Source organism: Macaca fascicularis, chromosome 2, assembly GCF_037993035.2.
Source record: "Macaca fascicularis isolate 582-1 chromosome 2, T2T-MFA8v1.1".
Taxonomy (NCBI): Eukaryota; Metazoa; Chordata; class Mammalia; order Primates; family Cercopithecidae; genus Macaca; species Macaca fascicularis.
In genome coordinates this window covers 15226222-15253316 of record NC_088376.1, presented here as the reverse complement: position 1 = coordinate 15253316, position 27095 = coordinate 15226222, and the positions used below count along the sequence as shown (strand labels likewise).

Here is a 27095-nt window from a genome sequence, read left to right as displayed (position 1 = left end):
CAACGCATCTTCAGGTGTGACTGTCAACAGCAACTATGCTCCATGCATGCCACTAAGGGGCAGGCAGGAGAAAGAATAGTAGAAGGAGGCAGGTGGAAAGAGTGAGGAACCAGCCAGCACAAAAAGAAGTCCACGTTATGGAGAGTTCAAACAGCTGTCTGAAGAAGAGGTGGAGGAGGACATGGAGATGAGCCCAAGAATTCCAGAGGATGTGGTGAAAAAATCTGGACTGAGGAGGAGAGGAGGTGCAGGGAATAACAGTTGAGTTGATGGATGTCTTAGGTCAGAATCCTTTGAAGCAAGGGAAGTGATGCGGTGCTCTCAAGAGAAGGGGTGTGAGGGAAGCAGGAAGGAGCTAGTAAGGATGTGTCTTCAGTTGGAGACTGGCTTCAGCCTGATCTCATGGGAGCTCTGGAGCATGAATCACATTGGAGTTGGTCCCACCTTGAGGCAAGGAGGCCAGCCTTTTGCATTCCCATGACAGCTGGTCATTGGTTATAGGCTGCCCTAGCAGAGTATAAGGTGGTCTAACTTCTTGGGTGAGGGAACTCCCAGTAGGCCAAGGGCATTTCTCTGCACTGGAAGGGTACACTTATGTGCTTATGAGCATTTTAGCAGCCAACACTCAGGGCAGCTGGAAGATGGGTTCACCTACCTAGCAAAGGGGACCTGGGAGGGGCATCAACAATGTCCACAACATTGGAAGGCTTGGGAGGCATGGATCTGTGGTGGTCATGGACGTGAAAATGGACGTAAGGCAGATGGGATTGGTGCTGATGGTGTCTGAGCTGGATTTGCTAGTTGCCCTTCCACATCTCTTCCAACATGCCCCTCCAACATGCCTGGTGTCCCAGGAGCCTGACCTCTATGGTTCCATTGCCTGGACAACTTCACCCTCTGATTTCCAGTTGCCACTGGGACATGCCAGCAAGAGATGGCAGGGTGAGACAAGGTCTGGGTCCTTAAAATCTTTGCTTCCTCCAGGCCACAGTTGGACACTGGCTGCATTCTCTTTGAGGCCAGAGCCCTTGTCCTGCAGGGCCTTTCCTATTGCTGAGCTCTTGTTGGCTCCCTAACAGGTCCCCACCATCCCTTGATGGTTCCCCTAACTCTCCCCACACCTTTGTGAACAGTCCCTTCAGCTAACCCTCTAATTACTCCTTTGAGTGTCCTGTGAAGAGAAAGGGGATAATCAGTTCTCTCTTAGGCCAGCGCTTCTCAAGCTTTACCATTCATGCCCGCCACCTGGGCGTCCTGTTAGATGCAGATCCTGATTCAGCAGTCCTGGGGTGCGGCCTGAGATTGTGTACTTGCTTGCAGTGCCTGGGCTACCGGGGCAGGAGCCACACTTTGAATAGTGAGGTCCTGGGTGTTTCGTTGCAGTGAAGTGAGTGGTCTCTGGTTGGGGCAAGGAAGAGGGAAGTAGGGAGGGAGGAGGGGCAAGAGTGCCACAAACTTCCCTAAAATCCTGCTGCAGGAGGTAACATAGCTGGGAGGTGGGTTTAGAAAGGACAGTCTTAGATCTTAGATATAGTAAGTATTAAGACATTATTTTCAAGATTACTAGAGAATTTTTTTTTTTTTTTTTTTTTTTTTTTTTTTTTTTTTTAGATGGAGCCTTGCTCTGTCCCCCCAGACTGGAGTGCAGTAGCATGATCTCAGTTCACTGCAACCTCCACCTCCCCGTTCAAGCAGTTCTCCTGCCACAGCCTCCCGAGTAGCTGGTACTACAAGCGTGCACTACCACGCCCAGCTAATTTTTGTATTTTTAGTACAGAAAAGGTTTCACCATGTTGGCCAGGCTGGTCTTGAACTCCTGACCTCAAGTGATCTGCCTGCCTCAGCCTCCCAATGTACTGGGATTACCAGTGTGAGCCACTGTGCCCAGTGAGATTTTTTTTTTTTTTAAACCATGGTGCAGTAGCCTAGAAATAAAATACATTCAGCAACTGTTGGGGCAATAATTATTTATTTTAAATATCTCAGAAGCTTTGTGTTAATAGAACCTCCTCCCCCAATTTTCATGAGCATTAAACATTCACCATTCTCAAAACATGCATGACATACAATTTAGATTTATAGTATTTTAATCATTCCCTTTCAACATGCAGTTTTAGATTCTATAACATTAATTTAGAGGATACCACACCAGTAAGATCTTAAAAACTGATGTGTTGGGTTTATTTCACAGTTCATGTCTACAAATAAAACATTTACATGTATTGATAATTTGTAATAAATTTATTAATACACATGTATTAATATTGCCTATTTATTTGTTGGTATAAATTCAATGTTTTGGGTTATTCCATAATAATAGTTACTAACACAGTCCCAATGCTGGAACAGAGGTTATTTTATATAGTTAAAAATAGAAAAGTTTTCTTGCAGTAGATTAGGATCTAATTTATAAATATATACAGTCTCTGGCTTTTATTCTATTATGTTTTGCTTTGGCTACATGCAGAAAGCATTTTATTCCTATTGTTCTTGACTTCATCTGATGCATAGGTATTCTAGTTGGTGCCTTCAGGCTTTATTTTGCCCAACTATGGGGACTAAGATCTTCGATTATGCTGCTTTTCTTTATGGCTACTTCACCTAGTATTTTTCCAAAGCTTGCTGAAAAGAGGTGGCAGGGTAGAAAGCATGTTGTGAATTCTTTTTTCCTTAGGTAAAACACCAACAATTTTTCAATCATAAAAAAGATCAGGATTTCCCTCTACCACACAAAAACACTTAGACTCCTATGGTGTCTCAAAATAAATGTATTGTGTTCACCTTTTACCACTGGTAACTATTTCCAAGAAGGTGATTCATATTAGAAAAATATAACATGTTTCATTTCTGTGCCAACATACAGGAGACTATTGCAGGTAGCATTTGGGCAGCTTCAAATGCCACCTCAGCTGCACACAGCCATGCCTGACTTCCACACAACACACACCACATACTCATCTTCTGTGCCTTTAGGAGTTCAGCTGGCCTTGAAGTTCACATTTGAGCTTATTATAAACCAATAGGCTCTCAAACTTGAGTGCACATCAAAATCACCTGGAGGGCTTGTTAAAAACACAGAGAACTGGGCCCTACTCCCAGGGTTCCTGTTTCCTGAGTCTAGGGTGGGACTAGAGAATTTGCATCTCCAACAAATTCCCAGGTGATGCTGATGCTACTGGTCTGAGGACCACACTTTGAGAACCACTGCCATAAACCATACTGGCTGAGCCACCCTAAGAAAGGATTTAGATGCCATGAAATCGGTTGCCCAACAGACAGGATGGATTCTGTTTCCACAGAGCTCCCGGTTTCCACACTAGAGAACAGATCAGCACAGATCATTTCATACTCTTTTACAGATTCTTCTGCTTCTCCATCAAATATGTGTCCATACTTGATATCCTGGTGTTCGGCCCTCTGAAAACATTTCTTTTTTTTTTTTTTCTCCCGTGTCATTCCCTCTACTGGAGTTCAGAGAAATGGTTAATCCTGAGAGAGGAAACCAAGGACTGAGTTTTGTTAGTCCTGGCAAAAATTCCAAGACATTCCTAGGCACAGACTGGTCAAGGACAACTAGGCCACTGCTTCTGAGAGGAAATGGTACTTACTGGTACAAAGCTAACTTTGTTTTTAAAAAATAATAGCAAATCCTTAACCAGGAAAGATTGAAAATAAAATATAATAAATGATAGGCTGTCCCACAAAATGGAGGGAACAGAGGGGGATGTGTGTTTCTTCATTCCTCACCTCCCCCAATAAAATGTCAGTCTTAAATTCCCTCTAATTTCAAGAAACAATGAAAAAAGAAACCTCAGAGCTTCTGGACTGTGTCCTGGCTCTTGGTTCATCTGCCCTCAGCAACATCACAACATTAAAAGGAAACAACCCATTATTCTTCCATATTCCTCTCCCGATAATTCAATATCCATGTCCTAAATAATACTGCTCTCATACACTTGGTTTATCATGGCTATTTATAAAATTTCAGGGCATGAAGCTGGTGATCTTCTTTCTTCAAAAAGGTAATACTGTCATGTGGCCCACACCTGGAATCCTAGCACTTTGGGAGGCAAAGGAGGGTGGATCACTTGAGGTCAGGAGTTCTTGACCAGTCTGGCCAACATGGTGAAACTCCATTTCTACTAAAAATACAAAAAAAATTAGCCGGGCATGGTGGTGCATGCCTGTAATCCCAACTACTTGGGAGGCTGAGGCAGGAGAATTGCTTGAACTTGGGAGGCAGAGGTTGCAGTGAGCTCAGATTGTGCCACTGCACTCCAGCCTGGGCAACAGCATGAGACTCCATCTCAAAAAACAAAAACAAAAACAAAAACAAAACAATAATAATAATAATACTGTGATGAAAGAAGGGGCGATTTTCAACCTCACACTGGAAGCAGGGCCCAAGCACAGGTCTGGGATTAGTGTAGTCAATTCCACGGCAGATGGTGAAGACACTGATGTGAGTGATGATGCCACCAAAGCCTCCCTGCCCTCCCAGGTGCTCCAGAGACACTTCTCAGCCTTTAAAACAAAGGGCTGAGGAAAACATGATGAGCCCCAGTCCACCTGCGTCATGCTCTAGTAAATTATCAGTGTGATGTGTCACAGTTATTTTCCTCCCCAGTGGCTTTGGGAGAACCCACTCCGAAGGTGCCTAGACCTTCTCCATCTCGATCTGCTGGTGGTAGTGCCGAGCCTGCCGCTGGCCAACATTCAGCTTGTACACGGAGCTCTTGTGCTGGTACTTGCGGTAGCCCCACACCATCCCCACACCTGCCAGGAGCAGCAGTAGGCACAGGACGGTGACAATGGTGGCGATCACAGGGCCTCTACTGAGGCCAGGACATCCGCCCCCCACACAGGACTCCAAGGTGGGATGAAGCTCCTCGCTCGTACCCGGCCCGGGGCCTTCCTGTCCGAAGAAGTCTTCAGACAGCAGGTATGGGAAGCTGTCCTGGATCTCAGGAGCAGTGGTTTCTCCTGGAGGCTGGGTGGTTGCCATGATCGTTGAGGGGATGTGGTTAGGTGTCTGCTTGACAGTGGTCGCTGTTAATATCTCCAGGGTGGAGCTGGTAAGCTCATAGGGCAGGGTGGCCATCGGAGACTCCTCTGTGGTGAATCTCCAGGATAGAGTTGACTGGTACTTGGTCAAGTCACCATCCCCATTGCCCTCAGTCTCGGACACACTCACGGGTCTGAGCGCCAAAGCTTCCACATCTAGCATTTGAGATGGAAGAACTGAACTATGGGTCATGCCCTCGCTTGGTGTGAGGGTGCTACTCCAGGGCTTCTTAACTTCCACAAGAATGGGCTGATCAGGAGTAAGTAGGATGTTTTCATCTAGTCCTACTGACCCATCCCCTCTGTCCCCATCTTCTTCCTCTTCTGCCTCTGTCTTCCTCCAAGCCCCATCTGTCACAGGGTAGCCATCTAACCAGGACTCATCACTGCTGCTCACCACTGGATCCCCTGCCTTGCTATCATTCTTGCCCACAAATGGCCCCAAGGGACCATCAGTGTTGTCATAGATCACCTTAGTTTCAGGTTCACCTGGGACCAATTTTACACCACTGTGGTTGTCTCCAGCAGAAAACTGCTTTTTGGTGTCATCATCCACCTCCTTTTCCAACCCAGGCTTGTGGAAAGCCTCAGCAGGAAACCAGAACAAGTGCTTCTGGAGCAGCCGCGATCCTGGCGAGTCTGCAGAGACACTGCTCCCAGCGCCAGGCAAGCCTGTGGTTGGCACAAAGCCTTTATCCTGGGCTATGTTTTCTCTCCCCACAGAAATGGAGACCAGATGGTCCTGTTTTGGAGCCTTCTCAGACGAGTCTCCCTGACTCCTGTCCTCTTCTGCCTCTGTCCGGGAATCCTCCATGAGCTCTCTGAATGACACAGATCTGTCATCAGGGAAGTTATCTTCATAGTCAATGTGTGCCTCAGCCTCATCTGGAAGGAAAGAGGGAAAAACCTCATTAGCTCCAAAGGCACAGAGCCAGTACAGAACACAAGAAAAGGAAATTAAAAGCATAAGGGCTGGGACAGAATAAATAATACTGTTATTATTCACAGATGATATGACTGCATATCATAGATAAACCCAAAGAATCTACATATGAACATTACAATTAATTACAATTAACATCTGAGCTTAGACCGGGCATGATGGCTCACACCTGTAATCCCAGCACTTTGGGAGGTCCAGGCAGGTGGATCACTTGAAGCCAGGAGTTCGAGACCAGCCTGGTCAACATGGCGAACCCCCATCTCTAATAAAATACCAAAAAAACAGCCAGGCATGGTGGCATATGCCTGTAATCCCAGCTATTCAGGAGGATGAGACATGAGAATTGCTTGAACCGAGAAGGTGGAGGTTGCAGTGAGCCAAGATCACATTACTGCACTCCAGCCTGGGTGACAGAGTGAGACTCAAAAACAAAAACAACAACTCAAAAACAACAACAACAAAAAACATGTGACTTTATTAGGGATACTAGGTCTACAGTAAATATAAACATCAATTAAATTTCTAAATCTTGTCAATAAATAGAAAATTAAAATTTAAAAGGATGCCATTTACAATAACATTAAAAAAAACCAAACACATAGGAATAAATCTAACAAAAGATGTGCAAGACTTCTACATGGAATGATATAAGACATTGCTGAGCAAAATTAAAGAAGACTTAAATGAATGGAGGAATAGATCATGATCATGTAGCAGAAGGCTCAAGATTGCTAAGTTGGCAATTCTGTCCAAATTTGATCTATATAGATCTAATACAATTCTAATAAAAAATCTCAGACATTAACTGAATGCTAAAGTTTATGGAAATGCAATGAACCAAGAATAGACAAGGCAATATTGAAAAACAAGAAAAAGCTGGAAGACATATGCAAAACATTTCAAGATTTACTATAAAACTGAATTACCTTTTAAGGCTGTGGTATTGGCACAAGGACAGATAATTAGATTACATTAAAATTAAGATCTTCTGTTCATTAAAAGCTACCACGAGGAGAGTTACAATGCAAGGCAGAGTTAGAGAAGATATCTGCAACACATATAACTCCAAAGGGCTCGTATCCAGAATTTAAAAAGGACTCCCACAAATCTATACTAAGTAGATAGACAAACCATAGAAAAATTGGCAAGATATTTGAATTGGCACATCATCAGAAACATATCAGACTAGTCATTAAACGTGGAAAGAAGCTCAACCTCACTAGTAAGATAGTCATAATGAGATACCATTGCATAGCACCAGAATGGCTAAAATTAAACAGATCGACAATATCACATGTTAACTAGGATATACAGCACTGTTAGTGGGAGTGTGAACTGGAACAACCACGATGGAAAACTGTTTGTGCATCTCTACTAAAATTGAACATATGGATGCTCCATGACACAGCAATTCCACTCCTAAATATACACTTAACAGTAATGTGTGCATATGGGCACCAAAAGACATGCCTAAGAATGTTCATAATCGTAAAAAACTGGAAGCAATTCGAGTGTCCATTAACTGCAGAACCGGTACATCAATTACAGGATACTCAAACAATGCAAATCTGGACATCAATAAACATGAACCAACCACTGCTTCCCACAACAAAACAGATGAATTGCATGGCCATAATGTTAAGCCAGGCACAAAAGAGCACACTCTGTGTTGATTCTATTTATATAAAGCTAAAAAACAGGCAGAATTAATCTATGGATGTCGAAACTCAGGATGGTGGTTACACTTGGGTAAGAGAGAAGGGGTGATGATTGGGTCTGGTACAAACAGGACTTTTAGGGTGCTGGCAATATTTGATTTCTTCACTGTGTCAAGCCCTAAATATCTGTGTTTATGCTTGATAAACACCTGGTTTGTTCCCTTATGATTTGTATGTATTTTATAATTAAGTTAAAAATGCATCTTTTTTTTTTTTTTTTTTAAGACAGAGTCTCTCTCTGTCTCCTAGGCTGGAGTGCAATGGCGCAATCTAGGCTCACTGCAACCTCCACCTCCCGAGTTCAAGCGATTTTCCTGCCTCAGCCTCCCGAGTAGCTGGGATTACAGGTGCACACCACCACGCCCAGGTAATTTTTGTATTTTTAGTAGAGACAGGGTTTCACCATGTTGGTCAGGCTGGTCTCAAATTCCTGACTTCATGATCCGCCCATCTCGGCCTCCCAAAGTGCTGGGATTACAGTCATGAGTCACCACGCCCGGCCCCCAATGCATCTTTTAAAACACTGATTTGTTCTTTGTAAAACTTCCAAGTCATGGGATGATGCTGTAAAGTATTCTGAATCCAACTGAATAAGTTTCAATAGAGCCCCACAACTAGGAGCCCAGAATGTAAGGACAGTCCGACGAGAGGGGAATCAACTGGTCAGGAAAGCTCAAGAAGCTGGTGTCCTCAGAAGACAGCAGCAGCCCTTTGAGCTTCCCCTCTCTCAATGGTCTTTGAAAGCCAAGTCCTGCTGGAAGATACACTTAAATTATTAAAACAGACTGGTTCTCCCACTTAACTTTCAACTTTGGAAGAACAAAATGCACAGAGCTCCAGAGTCAAGGTCTAGATGGAATGCTGAGGTGTCATGCGGTGCACTCCTGGGTTCTGAAACTAGATTCGTGGGTATCTGGCTTATTTCTAAAGGCTATTAAGAGAATAAGACTCTGTATCTTGCTTATTTAATGACTGACAGAGTTATACATAAAATTTAACAATCTTTTCTGATCTGCTCCTGAAATGTAAGCCCATTCACTTTACATGTGTCCTCGGTCAGAAAAGGGAAAGAGTGGATGAAGAGCAAACATCACTGATAAATATCAAATGCATGTGTGTTTTATGCTTAGAAAAGGATGGCCAATGATTATACCCCATTGTGTCCTATTCACAAAACCTCACACAAAAAACACATCAGATGGCTGGACCATTCTTATCAGCCTTGTAGAATTCAAATACAGGCTCCCAGTGCTCAACCAGGCGCCTCCCTTCACATTCCCTGTTATATCCTCATTTCAAATTCTGCACTGACCCACTCCTTCATTCAACAGACCTCACTGAGTGCTGACTATGTGCTAGAGCTTGGGATCACTGGTGAATAGGATAAATACTCCCTTCCCCCTTGGAGCATATGGGACAGAATCTCTCTTGCATCCTATAGGATTGAACTTCAATGATTTTGTGTGCACAAATTTTCACCCAATATTCTGAACGAACATCAGGTTTTGCATTGAAGTACTGTCCTTCCTTCAAAAACAACAAAATGAAATGAATGTCACTATGACAGAACTTTTCTCTACAATTTACCCAAAACATATAGACAAGTCACACTGAGATTTAAGGTCATGACTTGTATCTTTGACCTCAGGATAAGGGGATTAGATTGCTTATGCACATGTGTGTCCTTACTGGCTGTGGAAGACAGTGGCCACAAATCTCCACTTTTTCCTGCATCAAGTCCTTTTGCAATGTGCCTTTGCACGACTTCCCATGAAAAGTTTGGGCCTGTTTTTCCATCTCTAGAATCTGGGCTGACCTCGTCCTTTGTTTTGACCTACTGAATGCAATGAAAGTGTTGCATGCCTTTGCTCTCTGCCTTGGAGCCCTGCCAGCTGCCATGTGAACAAACCGGGATGCTGAAAGATAAAAGACCCCATGAAGGAGAGGCAAACGTCCCAACTGAGGCCACCCTAGATCAGTCAGCTCTGGCTGACCACATTCACCTGAGTGAGCCCAGCCCAAACTGCTGACTCAAAGAACTGGAGCAGAATAAATGATTGTTGTTTCATGCCACTAAGCTTTTTGAGGATGGTCTATTATGCAGAAAAAGCTAACTGACACACTAGCAATAGTAATGAGCTGCTTGCGGGGCAGGGCCCAAGGCACTGTGTCCCTAAAGTACAACAGTGCTTATCTACTATAGGTATTCTTATAGGTATTCTTGACTGAGTGAAAAAGTAAATGGTTCCGGGAGGAAAATGGGGAAAATCTGCAACAGCTCAGATCCCAAGCTTCTCTTCATCCCTACCTTAAAACTGTTCCGCACTGAGATCAATTTCCAGGAGCACAGTCTCCCAAAACACAAGAGGACTATAGGCCCACTTCTAAATTACATGGAATGAATTACTTGTACCCATAGTCTCTCATAACACCCCAAAGACCCTCTGAAAAGACGCCATTGTTGAAGGACCAATTGAATACAAAAACACACACGGGTGTGCACCACATACATGCACACAACACACACCCTCACATACTGGTGAGCAAATCGCTGTCACAGCCTAGCTGGTGAGAGCATCTCTTCTCATCCCAGCCTCTCCTTGGTGCCCATATTCTTATCCATTTAAAACGGTGGCCTAGTAGAACTCCCTCCCCACTGCTAGTCAGTTTCAAGCAGAGTGGTGATCCTGCTCCATCAAAGTTTGCTCCTAATGCATAGAAACTTGGCATTCCACACGTCTGACCGGTCATTTTCGCCCCAAATCTGCCCCAACCAATTTGTTTTTAATTAAAGAAAATAATATATTCTGCGGTACTGCAGAAGAAATTATCTTTGCGAAACAATACACATTTGCCAGTTGTCTCCTAGAGGTTCTGCTGTTGAGGATGAATATCCCTGTCCTCAGCCAGAACCCAGCCCCCTTTCATGAGGGGATAAGGTAGGAAGCAGTAACTCTCCAAGATCATTTTTCCTCAAGAAGCTTCCACCCACTTGAAAGCATAGGTCACACTTCATGCACCAGCTGTAATGCCCAGGCCTCTTTCCACATGTTATTTTACTATGGAATATTTTTTGTTGCCTCACTGCAGCCCCAAGACATCAAACCGTGAAGGACCCCAGATTCTATTTTATTCCATGGTATTTTTGTCATTTCCCGTTCTTGCTTGCACGAATCTGGACAGTGCATTAATTTTCTTTCAGGTCATCAACTCACTGACTTTCAGTTCACTGACTGTCGGGAGTAAACAAGCTGTTTGTGCTGAACTCAGTCAGCATGATGAAAGGGACCAACATCTGCACAGAGCTTTACCAAAGGCAGTCCCGGCTGATGGGAAAGCCAGCGGCCTGTTGGTGCCAATGTGGGTGCTGAGTCTAAGTGCTTCCTCACTGTCCTCACAGACCGCCATCTTGTCACCTCTGCAGATGCCAAGACTGATACGGTCCATAGGAAGGCAGAATTCTACCCAAATAACCAACAGCCAAAAGAAGTGTGGCTGTAGGGATACTCAAAATCTTCCAGCACCTCAGAATATCTGTGGCCCTGATAAGTCTCGCTGTAACCTCTGTTCCGGCTTCTTCCCTGTCTCTTCTGCTCACACCCCACATTTCACTTCCATCCGCCCCAGTGCCCCCTGCTTTTTTGTTCTTGCTTCTGACTGCCCCTCCATCTGCTCTTCTTCCTCCTTCTTCTACCTCATCACTTATGTTCCAGACCACTTGAATATGTATTGGGGACACAGGCCAAAATTGCCTTATGAACAGGGTGCATTACAGGCCATGCTTGAAAATATCTAAGTGTTCCAGTTGAAACTGTATCATATATTTTTCCTCCCCTGTACCTACCAAAATGGGAAAACACCACCAAACACACACACACACACACACACACACACACAAAACTAGGCTTACTGAATGTGAATTTCTAAAAATGAGGAAACTATACTAAACATCAGTAAAAACGTTTTACCAATAGCAACCTCACGAAAAGGGAATAATATATTGCAATGAATTTCATACACTAGTTACCAAGAGGAGAAACAGAGGGTTCTAAAGAAGAGTAGAAAAGCATGGCCTGCCTTAGCTCCTCACCCACCCTCATCCTTCAGAAATGGTACTGGGAGTCAACAAATCCTAGAGAGAAGCAAAGTGGATGGAGAGAACCAGTAACCAGGAGGGCTGCTTCTTCCTGACAGAATAAAAAATGCCAAGACTTCACATTGTTCAGGGGAAGGAAACTTTGATATAAAACATTTAAAACATTTCTGAGGAAAAAGGAGAACCCAGAGTTTTAAATAAAATTTTTTTATGTTTTGTAGAGACAGCATCTCACTATGTTGCCCAGGCTCGTCTTGAACTTCTGGTCTTGAGCAATCCTCCCACCTCAGCCTCCCAAAGTGCTGAGATTACAGGCATGAGCCACTATGCCCAGTCAAGCCCAGATATTTTAAAGACAAACAAACAAACAAACAAGAGTAAATATCCAAGGCAGGGGGATCATTTGAGGCCAGGAGTGAGAACAGCCTCGGCAACAAAACGAGACTCCTTCTCTTAAAAAAAAATTAACTGGGTGTGGTGACACACACCTGTAGTCCTAGCTATTCGGCAGGCTGAGGCAGGAGGATCACTTGAGCCCAGGAGATTGAGGCTGCAGTGGGCCATGACGTGCCCCTGCACTCCAGCCTGGGCAACATACTACTTCAGTTGACTTGCCACCATTCCCTCTTCTGGATTAAAGGATTGTTTCACAATACAAAACTTAATAAGAAAGTGAGTGCAACAAAACAAAGCTCAAAGGTAATGTGTAAAATAACAGAATGTTATGAAAAGGGTGGTTATAAACTTTAGGCATCAAATTGAGGACCAATGTAGCATCATGACAGAGCTAAAAAATCAGTTAGAAACTTCAAAGAACAGAGCAGACTGAGAATTTTATAAAACAGAAAAAAAAGACAGAAGACATATTCAAGAATCACTACAAACCTCAAGCAGAATAAATTCACATAAATTGCCTATAGCCATACCAAATTAAAACTGCTAAAAACCAAAGACAGAAAAATGTAAAAGCAACCTGTGAAAGCAAATATATAATGTTTGATAAAGCAACAATAAGATTGAGAGGTGACTTTTCAAAAGAAACCATAAAAGCCAGAAGACAATGTGATAAAATCTTCAAAATGTTAGAAGAAAAGAACTGCCAATATGGAATTTCTTACTCTGAAAATGTCATAAATGGAAGCTCAGAGATGCAGGAAGGAAAGAACAATGAAATAGTAAATATGGAGGCAGAGCCAAGTGAATGTTGACTGCATAAAACAACAATATACACACACACACACAATATTCATTCAAAACATTTGACAATAGCATAGAAGCTGGGAGGAGGTAAATGGAGTCAAAGTGTTTGATGGCTTTAAATTAGCCAGGAAATGGTGTAACTATTCATTAATATTAAACTTGTATATGTCAAGGGTGCCTGTTATAATTTCTAGAGTAACCACTAAAAGGAGAGTAAAAGACGATTAGAAGGTAATAGAAGGGGTAAATACAGTAAGTAAAAAATGCTTAATTGCTTCAAAAGAAGGCAGGAAAGCAGAGAAAAAGGAACAAAGGACAAATAAGAAAGAGAGAAAACAAAAACAACAGTAATTTTAAACCCAAATCTACTGATGGTTAAATGTAAAATAGATTAATGCTACTATTAAAAGACAAAAGTTGTCAGCTTGGATAAAGAAACAGAACCCATGTACGCAGTACTTATAAGAGACACACTTTAAATATAAGCACACAGATGAGTTGAAAGTCAAAGACTTAAAAAAAAGTCATGAAGAGGCTAACCAGCAAAAAAGACTTTAAGGCAAAAAATACTAGTAGAGATAAAGAAGGTTCTTTCATAAAGATAAATGTTTCAATTCACCTGGAAGATATTAAATTATAAAATTGTATGTACTTAAAAATAAAGCCTCAAAATATAGGAATCTAACAGATATGAACTAAAAGAAGACACTGATAAATCCATGATCATAATGAGATATTTTAAACATCTCTATCATTAATAATTATAACAAATAGAAAAAAGGTAAGAATACAGATTTGAACAACACACTTCATAAATACGACTTCCTTGAAATACATAGATGACATCCAACAACTATAGAATAAATGTTCTTTTCAAGTGCACATCGAGTAATTTTTACAAAATTGACCATAAAAGAAGTATCAACAAACTTTAAAAGACTGAATCATACATACATTTTCTGGTCATAGTGAGATTAATTTAGACAAAAAATTACTTTAAAATTCCCCCCTATGTATGGAAATTAAACAAAATACATCTAAATAACTCATGGGTCAAGGGAGAAATTACAGTGGAAATCAGAAAACATTCTAACTGAATGATAATGGAAATATGACATATCAAAACATGTGGGAAACAGCAAAAGCTGAGCTCGGTGGAAGTTATATCTTTAAATATCTATGTGAGAAAAAAAGAAAGGCTGAAAAATCAAATTGATTTCTGGAAGCTGGGTAAATAAAATTAAATTAAACACAAAGAAATAGAAGAAGGAGATTTTTAAAAGAACAGAAATAAATACAAAAACACACAATAGAGAAAATCAACATAGTCAAAAGTTAATTATTTGAAAAGACTAGTAACATTGATAAACTCCTAGCAAGGCTAATTAAGAAGAATTTAAAGAAGATGCAAATTAAAAACATTAGGAATAAAAGGGACATCATCACAGATGTTTCAGGTATTAGAAAAGACAATAGCAGGACCTCATGATAAAAATTTATATCCAGGAAGTTGGCTGGCCAACGTGGTTAAACCCTATCTCTACTAAAAACACAAAATTAGCAGGGCGTGGTGGCACATGCCTGTAATCTGAAACTGGGAGGCAGAGGTTGCGGTGAGCTGAGATCCTGCCATTGTACTTCGGCCTGGGAAATGATAGCAAAACTCCATCTCAAAAAAAAAAAAAAAAAAAATTATGTCCAGCAAACTAAACATTCTGATGAAATAGAAAAATTTCTAGAGAAATACAACTTACCAAAAGTGACACAAGAGGAAATAGAAAATTTTTATATACCATTAACAAAACTGAATCTCTCCACACACACAAAACTCTAGGCGCAGGTGGCTTTGCCAATGAATTACATCAAATGTTTAGGAGGATAATTCCAATCTTATACAAAGTCCTCCAGACAACAGAGAAAGAGGAAATACTTCCCAATGTATTTTATACATACAGTGTAACCTTGGTACCAAAACCTGGCAAGGATATGATAAAAAGGAACTATTGCAGACCAATCTCACTGAACATAGATGCAAAAGTCCCATATAAAATGTTGGCAAACTGAATCCAGCAATAAGTTAATGTCAGTAAGCTGGGGTAAGCTTTAATATATTAAGTATATGTTAAAAGTTAATATATTAAAAGAATAATACTTATACCTAGTTAGATTTATCCCAGGAATTCATCATTGGTTTAACGTTTGAAAAAAAGGAGTTTCAGAAAAGCACCTGACAAAAGTCAACAAGATAAAACCCTTAGAAATTAGGAATATGAGGAAACTTCCTTAACCTGATTTTAAAAATATACCTTTTTGTTTCTTTTAAATATATATAGGCTGGGCCAGGTGTGGTGGCTCATGCCTATAATCCCAGCATTTTGGGAGGCCAAGGCGAGTGGATCACTTGAGGTCAGGAGTTCTAGACCACCCTGGTCAACACGGTGAAACCCTATCTCTACTAAAAAAATACAGAAAATTACCCAGGTATGGTTGCACCTGCCTGTAATCCCAGCTACTCAGGAGGCTGAGGAAGGAGAATCACTTGAACCCGGGAGGTGGAGGTTGCAGTGAGCCAAGATCTTCCCACAGCACTCCAGCCTGGGTGACAGAGCAAGACTCTGTCTCAAAGAAAAAAAAGATATAAATATAGATACATAGTTTCCTTTATATAAAGCCAGTCACAAAAATGAACCTAATACAGTGTGATTCCACTTACATGAGGCTTCGATAGTAGTCACATTTATAGAAACAGAAAGTAGAATGGTGATTACCAAGGGCTGAGGGAAAAGAGAAAAAGAAGAGTTTTTGCTTAATGGGTATAAAGTTTCAGATTTACAAGATGAAGAAGTTAGGGAGATCTGTTTCATAACAATGTGAATATACTTAACACTACTGATCTGTACACTTGAAGATGGTTAAGATGGTAAATTTTATGTTATGTGGTTTTTATCACAAGTTTTTTCAAAAAAAGGGAAGGATTAGTAAGTTATACTACATTAAAATTCTATTTATGAAAGATACTATGAAGAACATGAAAAGGCAACTTACCTAACAGAAGACATTTGCAACATAAATAACCTTGAAAGTTCTGGTATCCAGAATAATATAAAGGACTCCTACAAATAAATATAAAATAAACAGACAGCCCAGTAGAAAAATGGGCAAGAGAATTGAATAGGCACTTCACAAATGAGGTATTCTAATAGCCAGAAAACATATGATAAGGTGCTTAACATCATTAATCAGGGAAACTCAAATTAAGTGATATCACAACATACCCATCAAAATGGCTAAAAATTTACAAGACTGTCAATACCAATTGTTGGTAGGGAGGTAAGGCTCCTAGAACTCTTATACATTGCTCTTCAGAGGGTAAATTGTTACAACCATTTGGGCATTATCTTGTTGAGTATTATCTACTAAAGTTGAACACGCATATGTGCGTGTGCACACACACACACACATACCCCTGTATGATCCAGCAATTCAACTGTAAATTATTATATAGACAAAATTCTAGAAAACGCAAAACTCTAGAGGAATACGTGTAACATGGTCACCAAAAGACCTGTGCAAGAATGTCCTTATAATAGCTCCAAACATGAAACAATGAAAAATAATCCTAACGGTAGAATGGAATACCCCACAGCAAAGAAAAAGAATGAACAGCTCACAGAGCAACATGTATGTGTCTCACAGATATAACGTTGGGTAAAGGAAGCTGTATACAAGAGTACATAATGTATGCTTCCACTTAAATAAAATTCAAGCGAGGGGGGTGAATGTAATTTATAGTTTAAGTAGTGCGGATAGTGGTTACTCTAAGGGACGCTGGGACTGAAAGGGAGCACCAGGAGTGTTTCTGGGTGGCTGGTGAAGGTCTATTTCTTGACCTGGGTGCTGATTACATGGGTGTGTTTATGGTATGATAATTCACTGAACTCTATAATCTTTAATTTTGAAATGTTCTGTATTTATCTTACTCTTAAGTAAAAATATGAATAGACAATCAAAAGTGGACACCACGTACCAGGAAAAACTGGCCCAGTATTTGGCTGCTGAATGCCAAGGATGAAGAAACAATTTAACTGATATTCAGGAAGAAAAGGCAAATCCCATGCAAGAACAAAATTAAATCAGGCTTGCCTAAAATTTAACCTCATCATGTTCAGTGATAGAAAAGAACAATGACTATAATCTTTGAGGGAAAGAAAATGTAATTCAACAATATTGTACTTTGTTAAGATGTCATTCGATTTTATATTAACAGTAGGCATTCATTCATCTTAAGATGTCTGTGCTATCTCAAGAATAATATACTGTGTGACTAGGTGCAGTGGCTCATGCCTACAATCCTGGCACTTTGGGAGCCCGAGATAGGAGGATCACTTGAATCCAGGAGTTCAAGACTAGCCTGGACAACATAGTGAGACCCACTGCATTGCAGCCTGGGTGAGACAGTGAGACCCCCATCTCCAAAAGAAGAAAAAAAAAAGAAAAAGAAAACACACGGTGTAATATTACGCATGTGTTACTTATGTCACCCTGTAAGCCAGCTGCTGCTGGTATTCCAATTAAGAATTCACTCTGGGATGGACAGTTAGCATTCCCACTAGAAAAATTCATCCTCCATATGTGGCTAATACAAGTACTTCTTTATTTGTACCTTGACCAAAAACATTGCTTTGCTAATTAGTACCCTGAATATCTGAAATGGCTTTCTATTGGTAAAACTAGTGACCTAGGCCGGGCGCGGTGGCTCAAGCCTGTAATCCCAGCACTTTGGGAGGCTGAGACGGGCGGATCACAAGGTCAGGAGATCGAGACCATCCTGGCTAACACGGCGAAACCCCGTCTCTACTAAAAACACAAAAAATTAGCCGGGCGAGGTGGCGGCGCCTGTGGTCCCAGCTACTCGGGAGGCTGAGGCAGGAGAATGGCGGGAACCCGGGAGGCGGAGCTTGCAGTGAGCTGAGATCTGGCCACTGCACTCCAGCCTGGGCGACAGAGTGAGACTCCATCTCAAAAAAAAAAAACAAAACTAGTGACCTATTAACTACCAATGATAAACATTAGAAATGGGTTTTCACTAGTAAAATGAAAGGTATATATGATATGGGGATTGGGTAAAGATACCTTAGAAATACTTCATGCCCTTATATGGACAGGGTAAAACCAATTTAGATCTTGATGGTGCTTGACACTTGAACCCTAAAAGGTCTCATTTTGGGACTAATGTGTTACTCACCAGAACGTGGGGAACAGCATCCATCCAGAACAGAGTTCGCCGCTGTCACCCTGCGCGGATCGCACCACCCTGCCCTCGCTGCACAGCCTGCCCAACTCCCCACTAGCCCAGGCACTTCCTGAGAACAAGGGCATGTCCCCCCTGCCTTTGTATCCCACACACACACAGCGTGGTGTATGGCATATAGTAGGCACTCCACAAATGTTTGTTGAATAAATAAATTAGTGAAGAAATGAATTAGTGGATGTGAATTCCAGTTTTTACAAAGCTTGATGCATTCTGGAAGTCCATCAGCCAAGGCATCATTTGATTCGTGAGAGAGGCAAAGAATGATAAATGACTTTTGAGTTCCAGTATTGGGGATAATCAGTGTCCGCTAACTTCCACCTCCTGTGTTACCCATCCCATGAGCTTAAATACTGGTGGCTCATGCCTGTAATCCTGGCACTTTGGGAGGCCAAGGCAGGTGGATCACCTGAGGTCAGGAATGCGAGACCAGCCTGGCCAACATGGCGAAACCCTGTCTCTACTAAAGTACAACAATTAGCTGGGCGTGGTGGTGTGCGCCTGTAATCCCAGGTACTCAGGAGGCTAGGCAGGAGAATAGCTTGAACCCGGGAGGCAGAGGTTGCAGTGAGCCGAGATCACCACACTCCAGCCTGGGCAACAAGAGTGAGACTCCAACTCAAAAAAAAAAAAAAAAAGATATATATATATATATATATATATATATATATATATATATATATAAAACATAAAGTTAAAAGGTACCTGGAACATGGGCAGAAGATGAGTATGTTCTCCTCTCTCACCTTTTTTGTGCAGGAAACACTGGCCTAGTGTTTAATGTTAGAGCGAGGATTTGGGAAAGGTCAGCTCACCCTGGCTGTGGCCTTGACCTGGACACTTACAGTCTGAGCTGTGTGTTTGTGTGTGCGCATGCATGTGTGGGTATGTGTGCATGCATGGATTTGCACGTGATTGTGTCTGTATGTGTGTCTAAGGTTCTGCCTCCAGAGCTCCCTCAGGCTACAGCAACCCTGGGCAGAAGCCCAGGGCCCCGAACTAAGTTCTTCCTGTCTCCCCGGGTTCGCAGGTCAAGGTCCTGACTTAAAAACAGGTTGTCAGTATATCACAGTTTCCCCAAAACCTCAAATGAAGACAAGAATGAGTGTTTACAAATAGCCTACTTATGAAGAAGTATCCAAAGCTTATTTTTCTCCCCATGGGGAACAGTAACATTTGTTATTCATCAGAGTTCAACCAACAAGCACATTCTGCCCACAAGATGGAGAAGCCCAGCTCCCTGCCCGTGGAGGTGCTGTATCTCTCACCTCCGCTCTGCTTTCCTGAGTCTGCGCTCTGACTCAGATCATTCAGCTATCCTTCTAGCCCTGCCCTCACCCGACCCTCTCTGTGAAAACCTGTGCTAACACAACACGGGGCTTTCTGATTTAGACAAACAAGTCTAGGAAATGTAAGCTTTGTGGCTTCTCCTGGCAAAACCCAGGTCATTCACTGTGCATTTATATTTAACTGCTACTTTTGGAAAACAGAAGAGCAAAGAAAAGCACACGTCAGGACTGAAAAGCGCAGGCTGGCTTGCGCGCTGCTTGTGTCTCTTATCAGAGTGGGATGTGGCTGGGGGCTGCAGGAGACAGGCCAGAGCCCAAAATCCAGGGTTCTCCCAGGGCTGCTACTTTCCATCTTTTTTCACTTTGCTGCCTTTCTGGAAGCCCCACACGTACCCTCTTTTTTTTCCCCCTCTGTTCTTGGCTACACAGCCTTTAAAAATAGTAATTTTAAAAAAAGACAACCAGACAAGCCAGAAATAACCACTGGTTCAATGAACCTCTGAACAAATATGGCAATTTTTGTTCCTGACAAGGAAATTCTAAATTCAGTTTCAGTCTCATGCATTCTTCTATGAAGGAAATTAAGTCTAAAAGACAGAGAAAAACAGAAAGAGAAGTTAATTTAAGAAAACAAAATAATACCTGCAGAAATCAGAAAAGAGCAAAGGAACTGACTGAGGGGACAGCTAGTTTGCAAGTGGGCAGGTGTGCTGCCCCGAGGCCTCGCTCTCCTCCCCATCTCAGAGCCCCCGGAGGCAGCACATTGCATGATGCAGATATCAGGATAGGACATGCCTGGTTTTATTTTTTATTTTTGTGGTTTTGAGACAGAATCTCACTCTGTTGCCCAGCCTGGAGTGCAGTGGGGTGATCTTGGTTCACTGCAACCTCCGCCTCCTGAGTTCAAGTGAATTTCATGCCTCAACTTCCCAAGAAGCTAGGACTACAAGCATGTGCCACCACACCTGGCTAATTTTTGTATTTTTAGTAGAGGCAGGGTTTTGCCATGTTGGCCAGGCTGGTCTCAAACTCCTGGCCTCAAGTAATCAGCTTGCTTCAGCCTCCCAAAGTTTACAGGCATGAGCCACCGCGCCCGGCCAGACGTGCCTGGTTTTAAACCTTGGCTCTGCTTCTTTCTGGCGTCTGACACAGGCAAGTCACTGAACTTTCCTGTATCTCAGTGTTCCCATCTGTAAATCAGAACTCGCCATTTCTGCTTCCAGACTTGTGAAGATTAAATGAGATGAAGTGTGTAAAACTATGGTAGAAAGGGGCACAAGGAAACTTGGGAATGATGGAAGTGTTCTATATTTTAGTTATAATGGTGGTTTCATGAGTGTATACACTTGCGACAGTTCAGATAAATTTATTTATTTATTTATTTTTTGAGATGGAGTCTTGCTCTGTCGCCCAGGCTGGAGTGCAGTGGCGCGATCTCAGCTCACTGCAAGCTTTGCCTCCCGGGTTCACGCCATTCTCCTGCCTCAGCCTCCCGAGTAGCTGGGACTCCAGGCACCCACCACTATGCCCGGATAATTTTTTTATATTTTTAGTAGAGACAGGGTTTCACTGTGTTAGCCAGGATGGTCTCAATCTCCCGACCTCGTGATCCACCCGCCTCAGCCTCCCAAACTGCTGGGATTACAGGCGTGAGCCACCGCGCCCGGCTGACAGTTCAGATAAATGCATACTTTAAATGAGTACAGTTTACAGTATGCAAATTAAACCCAATAGAGTTGTTAAAAAAGCAGGCCCAAAAAACAACTCCCAGGAAAGAGACAGCATGGAGTGAGTGAGTGGTTTATAACAGCTTTGTTCTCAATGCCTAACTGGGGAATGTGTTTTGTTTCCATGGCTGTGTCAGATCAGGGAAGGGAAAAAGAAAAGTTGTGCATTTGCTACTGGACTCAGAGGTGGCGAGGCTGGTGGAGGGAGGTGCAGCTTAGGGTCAAGCACTTTCCTGATACTGCAGCCCAGAAAGCAATAAACAGAACCAATGGAACTGGGAGTAGGGGTAGGCCTTTCTGAGCCTGTCTTTACACGTGGCGGCAGATAGCCCTGTGGCATCTTTTCTTTTCCTTCCTTCTTTCTTTCTTTCTTTTTTTTTTTTTGAGACAGAGTCTTGCTCTATCGCCCAGGCCGGAGTGCAGTGGTGTGATCTCGACTTGCTGCAATCTCTGACTCCCGGGTTCAAGCAATACCCCTGCCTTAGCCTCCTGAGTAGCTGGGATTACAGGCACATGCCACCACGCCCAGCTAATTTTTGTATTTTTAGTAGAGATGGGGTTTTGCCATGTTGGCCAGGGTGGTCTTGAACTCCTGACCTCAAGTAATCCTCCCGCCTCAGCTTCCCAAAGCGCTGAGATTACAGGCATGAGCCATCGTGTCCGGCCCCAGTGGCATGTTTTCAAGGTGTAACAAGGGGCAAATTTTAGAGAAAGTCTATGACTCTCACTTCCTGGGTTCTCTGTGTTAGGCTACTGTTGCCAGCAGCTGTTCTCTCCCACCTCAGTCACAGAAAGAGGATAAATGGCCTCATCTGGAACCAGTAGCAGAGGCCATGGAACCCCTGAGTCCTGAAGTTAGGAGAGAGCAGAGGTGTTGAAGGCAAGGCGAGGCCAGGCTGGGAAAAGGGTCAGCATGTCCAGGGGACCATGAGGGCTTCTTAGGAAGGCCAACACTGGGAGCATGTGGCCAGGGGTGGTAATTTGGAGTGCTGGGAGGTCAGAGACTGTTGTTAGGATGCAATTGTCCAAGGAGAAAACATGGCCTTGAAGATAGATACGGGACTTGGCATAATAAGAAATAAGAGGCCCGAAGGAAAACACACCTAGCATGACAATCTGCTGCATTCATGCTTAAGGAGCAAAGCATGAGGACTTTTCTTTTCTTTTCTTTTTGAGACGGAATTTTACTTTTGTTGCCTAGGCTGGAGTGCAATGGCACAATCTTAGCTCACCGCAACCTCTGCCTCCCGGGTTCAAGCAATTTTCCTGCCTCAGCCTCCCAAGTAGCTGGGATTACAGGCATGCACCACCACGCCTGGGTAATTTTGTATTTTTAGTAGAGATGGGGTTTCTCCATGTTGGTCAGGCTGGTCTCAAACTTCCAATCTCAGGTGATCCACCGGCCTTGGCCTCCCAAAGTGCTGGGATTACAGGCGTGAGCCACCGCGCCCTGCCGCATCAGGACTTTTCTGTAATTAGAGCAACAACCAATTTTATTCAGATTATGAGTACATTAGAGAGGGCATGACAGACATTTCCTGCTGCCAGACTGGGAATGGAAACCAAGAAGAACATGTGTGGATTTTGACAGGAGTACGGAAGACTAAATGGCCAGAACCAGACCTGAACTCTAGGGACCAGGGCTAGAGAAGTACCAACACACAGAGGGGAGAAAGTGGCAGTTAAATAAGTCCTCATCCATTTCAGTGAATGGTCAAGACGAAAGTCCCTGTGCTTAAGTGAGAGACTGCATCTCCACCACTTAAGCCTGGAATGTTGCTTGTGAACACACAGCCTGGGCGGCGTGTGGCTGAGGGACCCTCCTACACCATCCACTCCCTCACCTTTTGCTACCCACCAGGTATGCACGCCACACACTAGGAAGCTACCAGCTGCGTGGGTCTCTATCAAGTCCGAAAGTCACACTGGCCATGCCTTTCTGGAAAGACCAGCTGAGGCCGGGCGTGGTGGCTCACGCCTGTAATCCCAGCACTTTGGGAGGCTGAGGCAGGCAGATTACGAGGTCAGGAGATTGAGACCATCCTGGCTAACACAGTGAAACCCCGTCTCTACTAAATAATACAAAAAATTAGCCGGGCGTGGTGGCGGGCGCCTGTAGTCCCAGGTACTTGGGAGGCTGAGGCAGGAGAATGGCGTGAACCCAGGAGGCGGAGGTTGCAGTGAGCCAAGATTGCACCACTGCACTCCAGCCTGGGCGACAGAGCGAGACTCCGTCTCGAAAAAAAAAAAAAAAAAAAAAAAAAAAAAGACCAGCTGCCGGTCTCCAGGATCTGAGAAGCCTGCTGGCAGAGATTAACTTCTCACCCAAGTAACAGACGGTTGGAGCAGCCAGTGTCATGGTGCCATGCACAAATCCCTTCGGATACCTTAGGTGAAAGGGTCTGAATGGTCTCATTGATCAGCATACAGGTGAAAGAGAATGAACATTTACTGACCCCCATACTATATTGTAGGTCCTGTTCTAAATGATGTATTCACAAGAACCTCACCTCTAAGGTAGCTCTGTGATAACTAGTACCTATTTTTAAATCATGGGTACTATGGGCAGTGGCTCACACCTGTAATCCCAGCACTTTGGGAGGCTGAGGCGGATGGACTGCCTAAGCTCAGGAGTTCAAGACCAGCCTGGCCAACATGGTGAAACCCCATCTCTACTAAAAATACAAAATTAGCCAGGCGTGGTGGCACATGCCTGTAATCCCAGCTACTCGGGAGGCTGAGGCAAGAGAATTGCTTGAACCCGGGAGGCAGAGGTTGCAGTGAGCCGAGATGTGCCACTGCACTCCAGCCTGGGCAATAGAGAGAGACTGTCTTTAAAAAAAAAAAAAAAAAAAAAAGGGAAAAAAAGGGTATTATGGGCAAATTAAGGCTCAGGAAAGTAAAGAAAATAGTTTTCTCTTCTCATCCTTTCTGTCATTGTTTAAATAAGCTCACATCACTTGTTGTAGGAAATTTTTTTTTAAAGTATCTTAAAAGAAATCACCTTAAAAATAACAACAGCAAGCAAGCAAACAAAACAAACCCCCACAACCTCTTTGGACCTCTGATCTTCTTCCAGCTCTATCCTTTGTGTCTTCCCTATTCCTCTTCATGAGCAGCAGAAATTTGAACCTGAGTTGTCTGTCCTTGGCCTTGTTCCTCCCTGCATCTCATTCCTGTATGCACTGCAGTGTGGCTAAGGTACATTCCCCACCCCCGACATATACACTGAAAACACAAGGCTGCCAGAACCTCCTTCACACAGTGAAGCCAATGCATACATGTGAGCTTTCATTTACTTGTTTTCTATAGCCTCTGGATTTACTGAGCACTTCCTCTATCTGGAAACACACTTCCTCTAAAATGTCACCATCTGTGACACCTCACTTTCCAATCTCTATCTCATCATCTACTGCTTTTCTGTGTCTTTGAGGAACCTAGTTTACTAGCGTTTCCTTTAGGGTTGAGACAGTATTTACTCAACTTGTATAGACAGCACCTAGGATCCTGCCAAATGCTGGGATGTGGAATGAATGAATGGATCAATGTCCAATCAGCCAGTACAACAAAGAGTGATTATCCAAACCCAGATGGGTCCAATTCCAAAATCCTTGTTTGACCCACTCCCCCAAGTCGACTTTTCTCCAATCTGAAGCAATTCATCTGGTGAAGGTATTCTTGAAATACACACACACACACATACACACACACACACACACACACACACACACTCTTCTTACAATAACACAGATAGCTTAAATGTTAAATCCACAGACACTGTAACAATCTGTATATCCAGCCCAAGCGTATAAACCAGAATTCCTGCCCAGCAGCTTAAAGCTTTAACAACTGCATTGCAGTGGGAATAGTCATTTTAGACCCACAAAACCCGCATTTAGTGCTCATTCGACTAGAGCTAGCAAACAACCCATTTGGCTGTGGGCGTGGCTCATGAGATGGTGCAACTTCAGCACCTCATCGGAACATTAACAACTCAGGGTGGGTATGGGCCTGCTTCAAGGCAAAGCTTGGTGCTTATGCTTGATTTTCTTGGGCAGGTGAATGATCAGAATTGGCAAGTAGCTCCCGCCTGGCACAAAGCAACAGCAACAGCAACAGAAGAAAGATAAGGAAAGTTCTAGAAGATTGCTCGAATTGTGCTTTCAGCACTTGTCCCAGTCTGTAACTTGTTATTAGGTATGCAACAAGGCAAGCAGAAACACCCAGAAAGTTTTTAAACACTTTTGCAACAATTTGACAGGGGAATGGTATGTCTATTTAATTCAACAAAAATTGCATTTATATTTGGAATCTATTTTATTTTACATTAATTCATTTTTATTGCATTTTACTAAAGTATTAATCAGCTAATGACTAGAAAAAATGGGTAAGAGTCCACAAAGAGGCCGGGCGTCGTGGCTCACACCTGTAATCCCAGCACTTTGGGAGGCCGAGGCAGGCAGATCACGAGGTCAGGAGATCGAGACCATCCTGGCTAACATGGTGAAACCCCGTCTCTACTAAAAATCCAAAAAATTAGCCGGGCATGGTGGTGGGCGCCTGTAGTCCCAGCTACTCGGGAGGCTGAGGCAGAATGGCGTGAACCTGGGAGGCGGAGCTTGCAGTGAGCTGAGATTGTGCCACTGCACTCCAGCCTGGGCGACAGAGCGAGACTCCATCTCAAAAAAAAAAAAAAAAAAGAGTCCACAAAGACTTTGAAAAGTAGTGAAATAGAAAACAACAAAACCAACTCATTAAAAGACAGTGCAAGTGTGAAAAGATAAGCCACAGAATGAGAGGAAATGCTTGCAACACATTAATTATGAATATTTCATGTAAAAAATTCTATAATATTTAAATCATCAAACTCAAATCAATTAGAAAAATGGGAAAAGTATCTGGACATTTTACACAAAGAAATTCTAATGCCCTATTAACATGTGATAAGTGCTTGACCTCACTATTATTAGAGAAATGAATATTACAACTACAAGTCACCACAGAGCCATCACCAGACTGGCAGTCCTAAAGCTGATGAGGTGCTGAACGACAAGGACTCTCAGACACAGCTGATGGGAAAGCAGACTGGTCAAATACTTTAGAGAACACTTTGGCAGCATCAGCTGCAGCTGAACACACACATACTCCATGGGCATCAATTCTACTGCTAGGAACCAACTGAAATGTGTTCACATGGGAACCAAAGGAGGCTGAGGACAATTATAGCAGCATAGTTTGTGACAGCCGCAAAATGTCCACCAACAGCTGACTGAATAAATAAATAGTGGCGTATTCACATTGTGGATAGTAAATACCAGTGAAGACTATAGTAGCAGTGAAACCACAGCTTCAGGCAACAACGTGAATGACTCTCACAGTCGTGACAGTGCCCTAGGTCTCATCTGAGTTCCCTCATGGGATCTGCAGGACATTCCAGGGACAAACTGTCCTATCAGTTCGGTAACATCATGGTGTGGAGTTATTTCCCTCCGCAGGACCAGCCTCCGCTTGTTACCTGGATGTCATGGGAGGCCAGGGCGGGGGTTCTTGAAAAAGTCTTGGAGTGAGAGGAGCACTGTGAGATCAGGGAACAATTCAGGGTTTGGCATGAGGTCCAAGGTATAGGAGTCACAAGCCAGGTCAGCCATGGGGCTGTCCCAGCCGCCTGCTGGCTGCTGTGTCCCTGTGGGGGTGGGGAGGCCAGGACTGGGTGTGGCTGGACACAGTGATTTCTGCTGCTGGAAAAA

The 27095-nt window shown here is 43.1% G+C and overlaps 1 protein-coding gene across 2 annotated transcripts in view; it reads right to left on the bottom strand.

Moving 5' to 3' along the window:
• Positions 1 to 1950: 1950 nt before the first annotated feature.
• Positions 1951 to 27095, bottom strand: part of SUSD5 (sushi domain containing 5) — a 68795-nt gene continuing 43650 nt past the window's right edge. For both annotated transcript variants that reach the window (XM_005545528.4, XM_045387093.2), the window contains one exon: positions 1951 to 5949. In XM_005545528.4, the coding sequence (XP_005545585.1) occupies positions 4658 to 5949 (1292 nt within the window). In that variant the 3' untranslated portion in view covers positions 1951 to 4657. The remainder of the gene's footprint in view (positions 5950 to 27095) is intronic.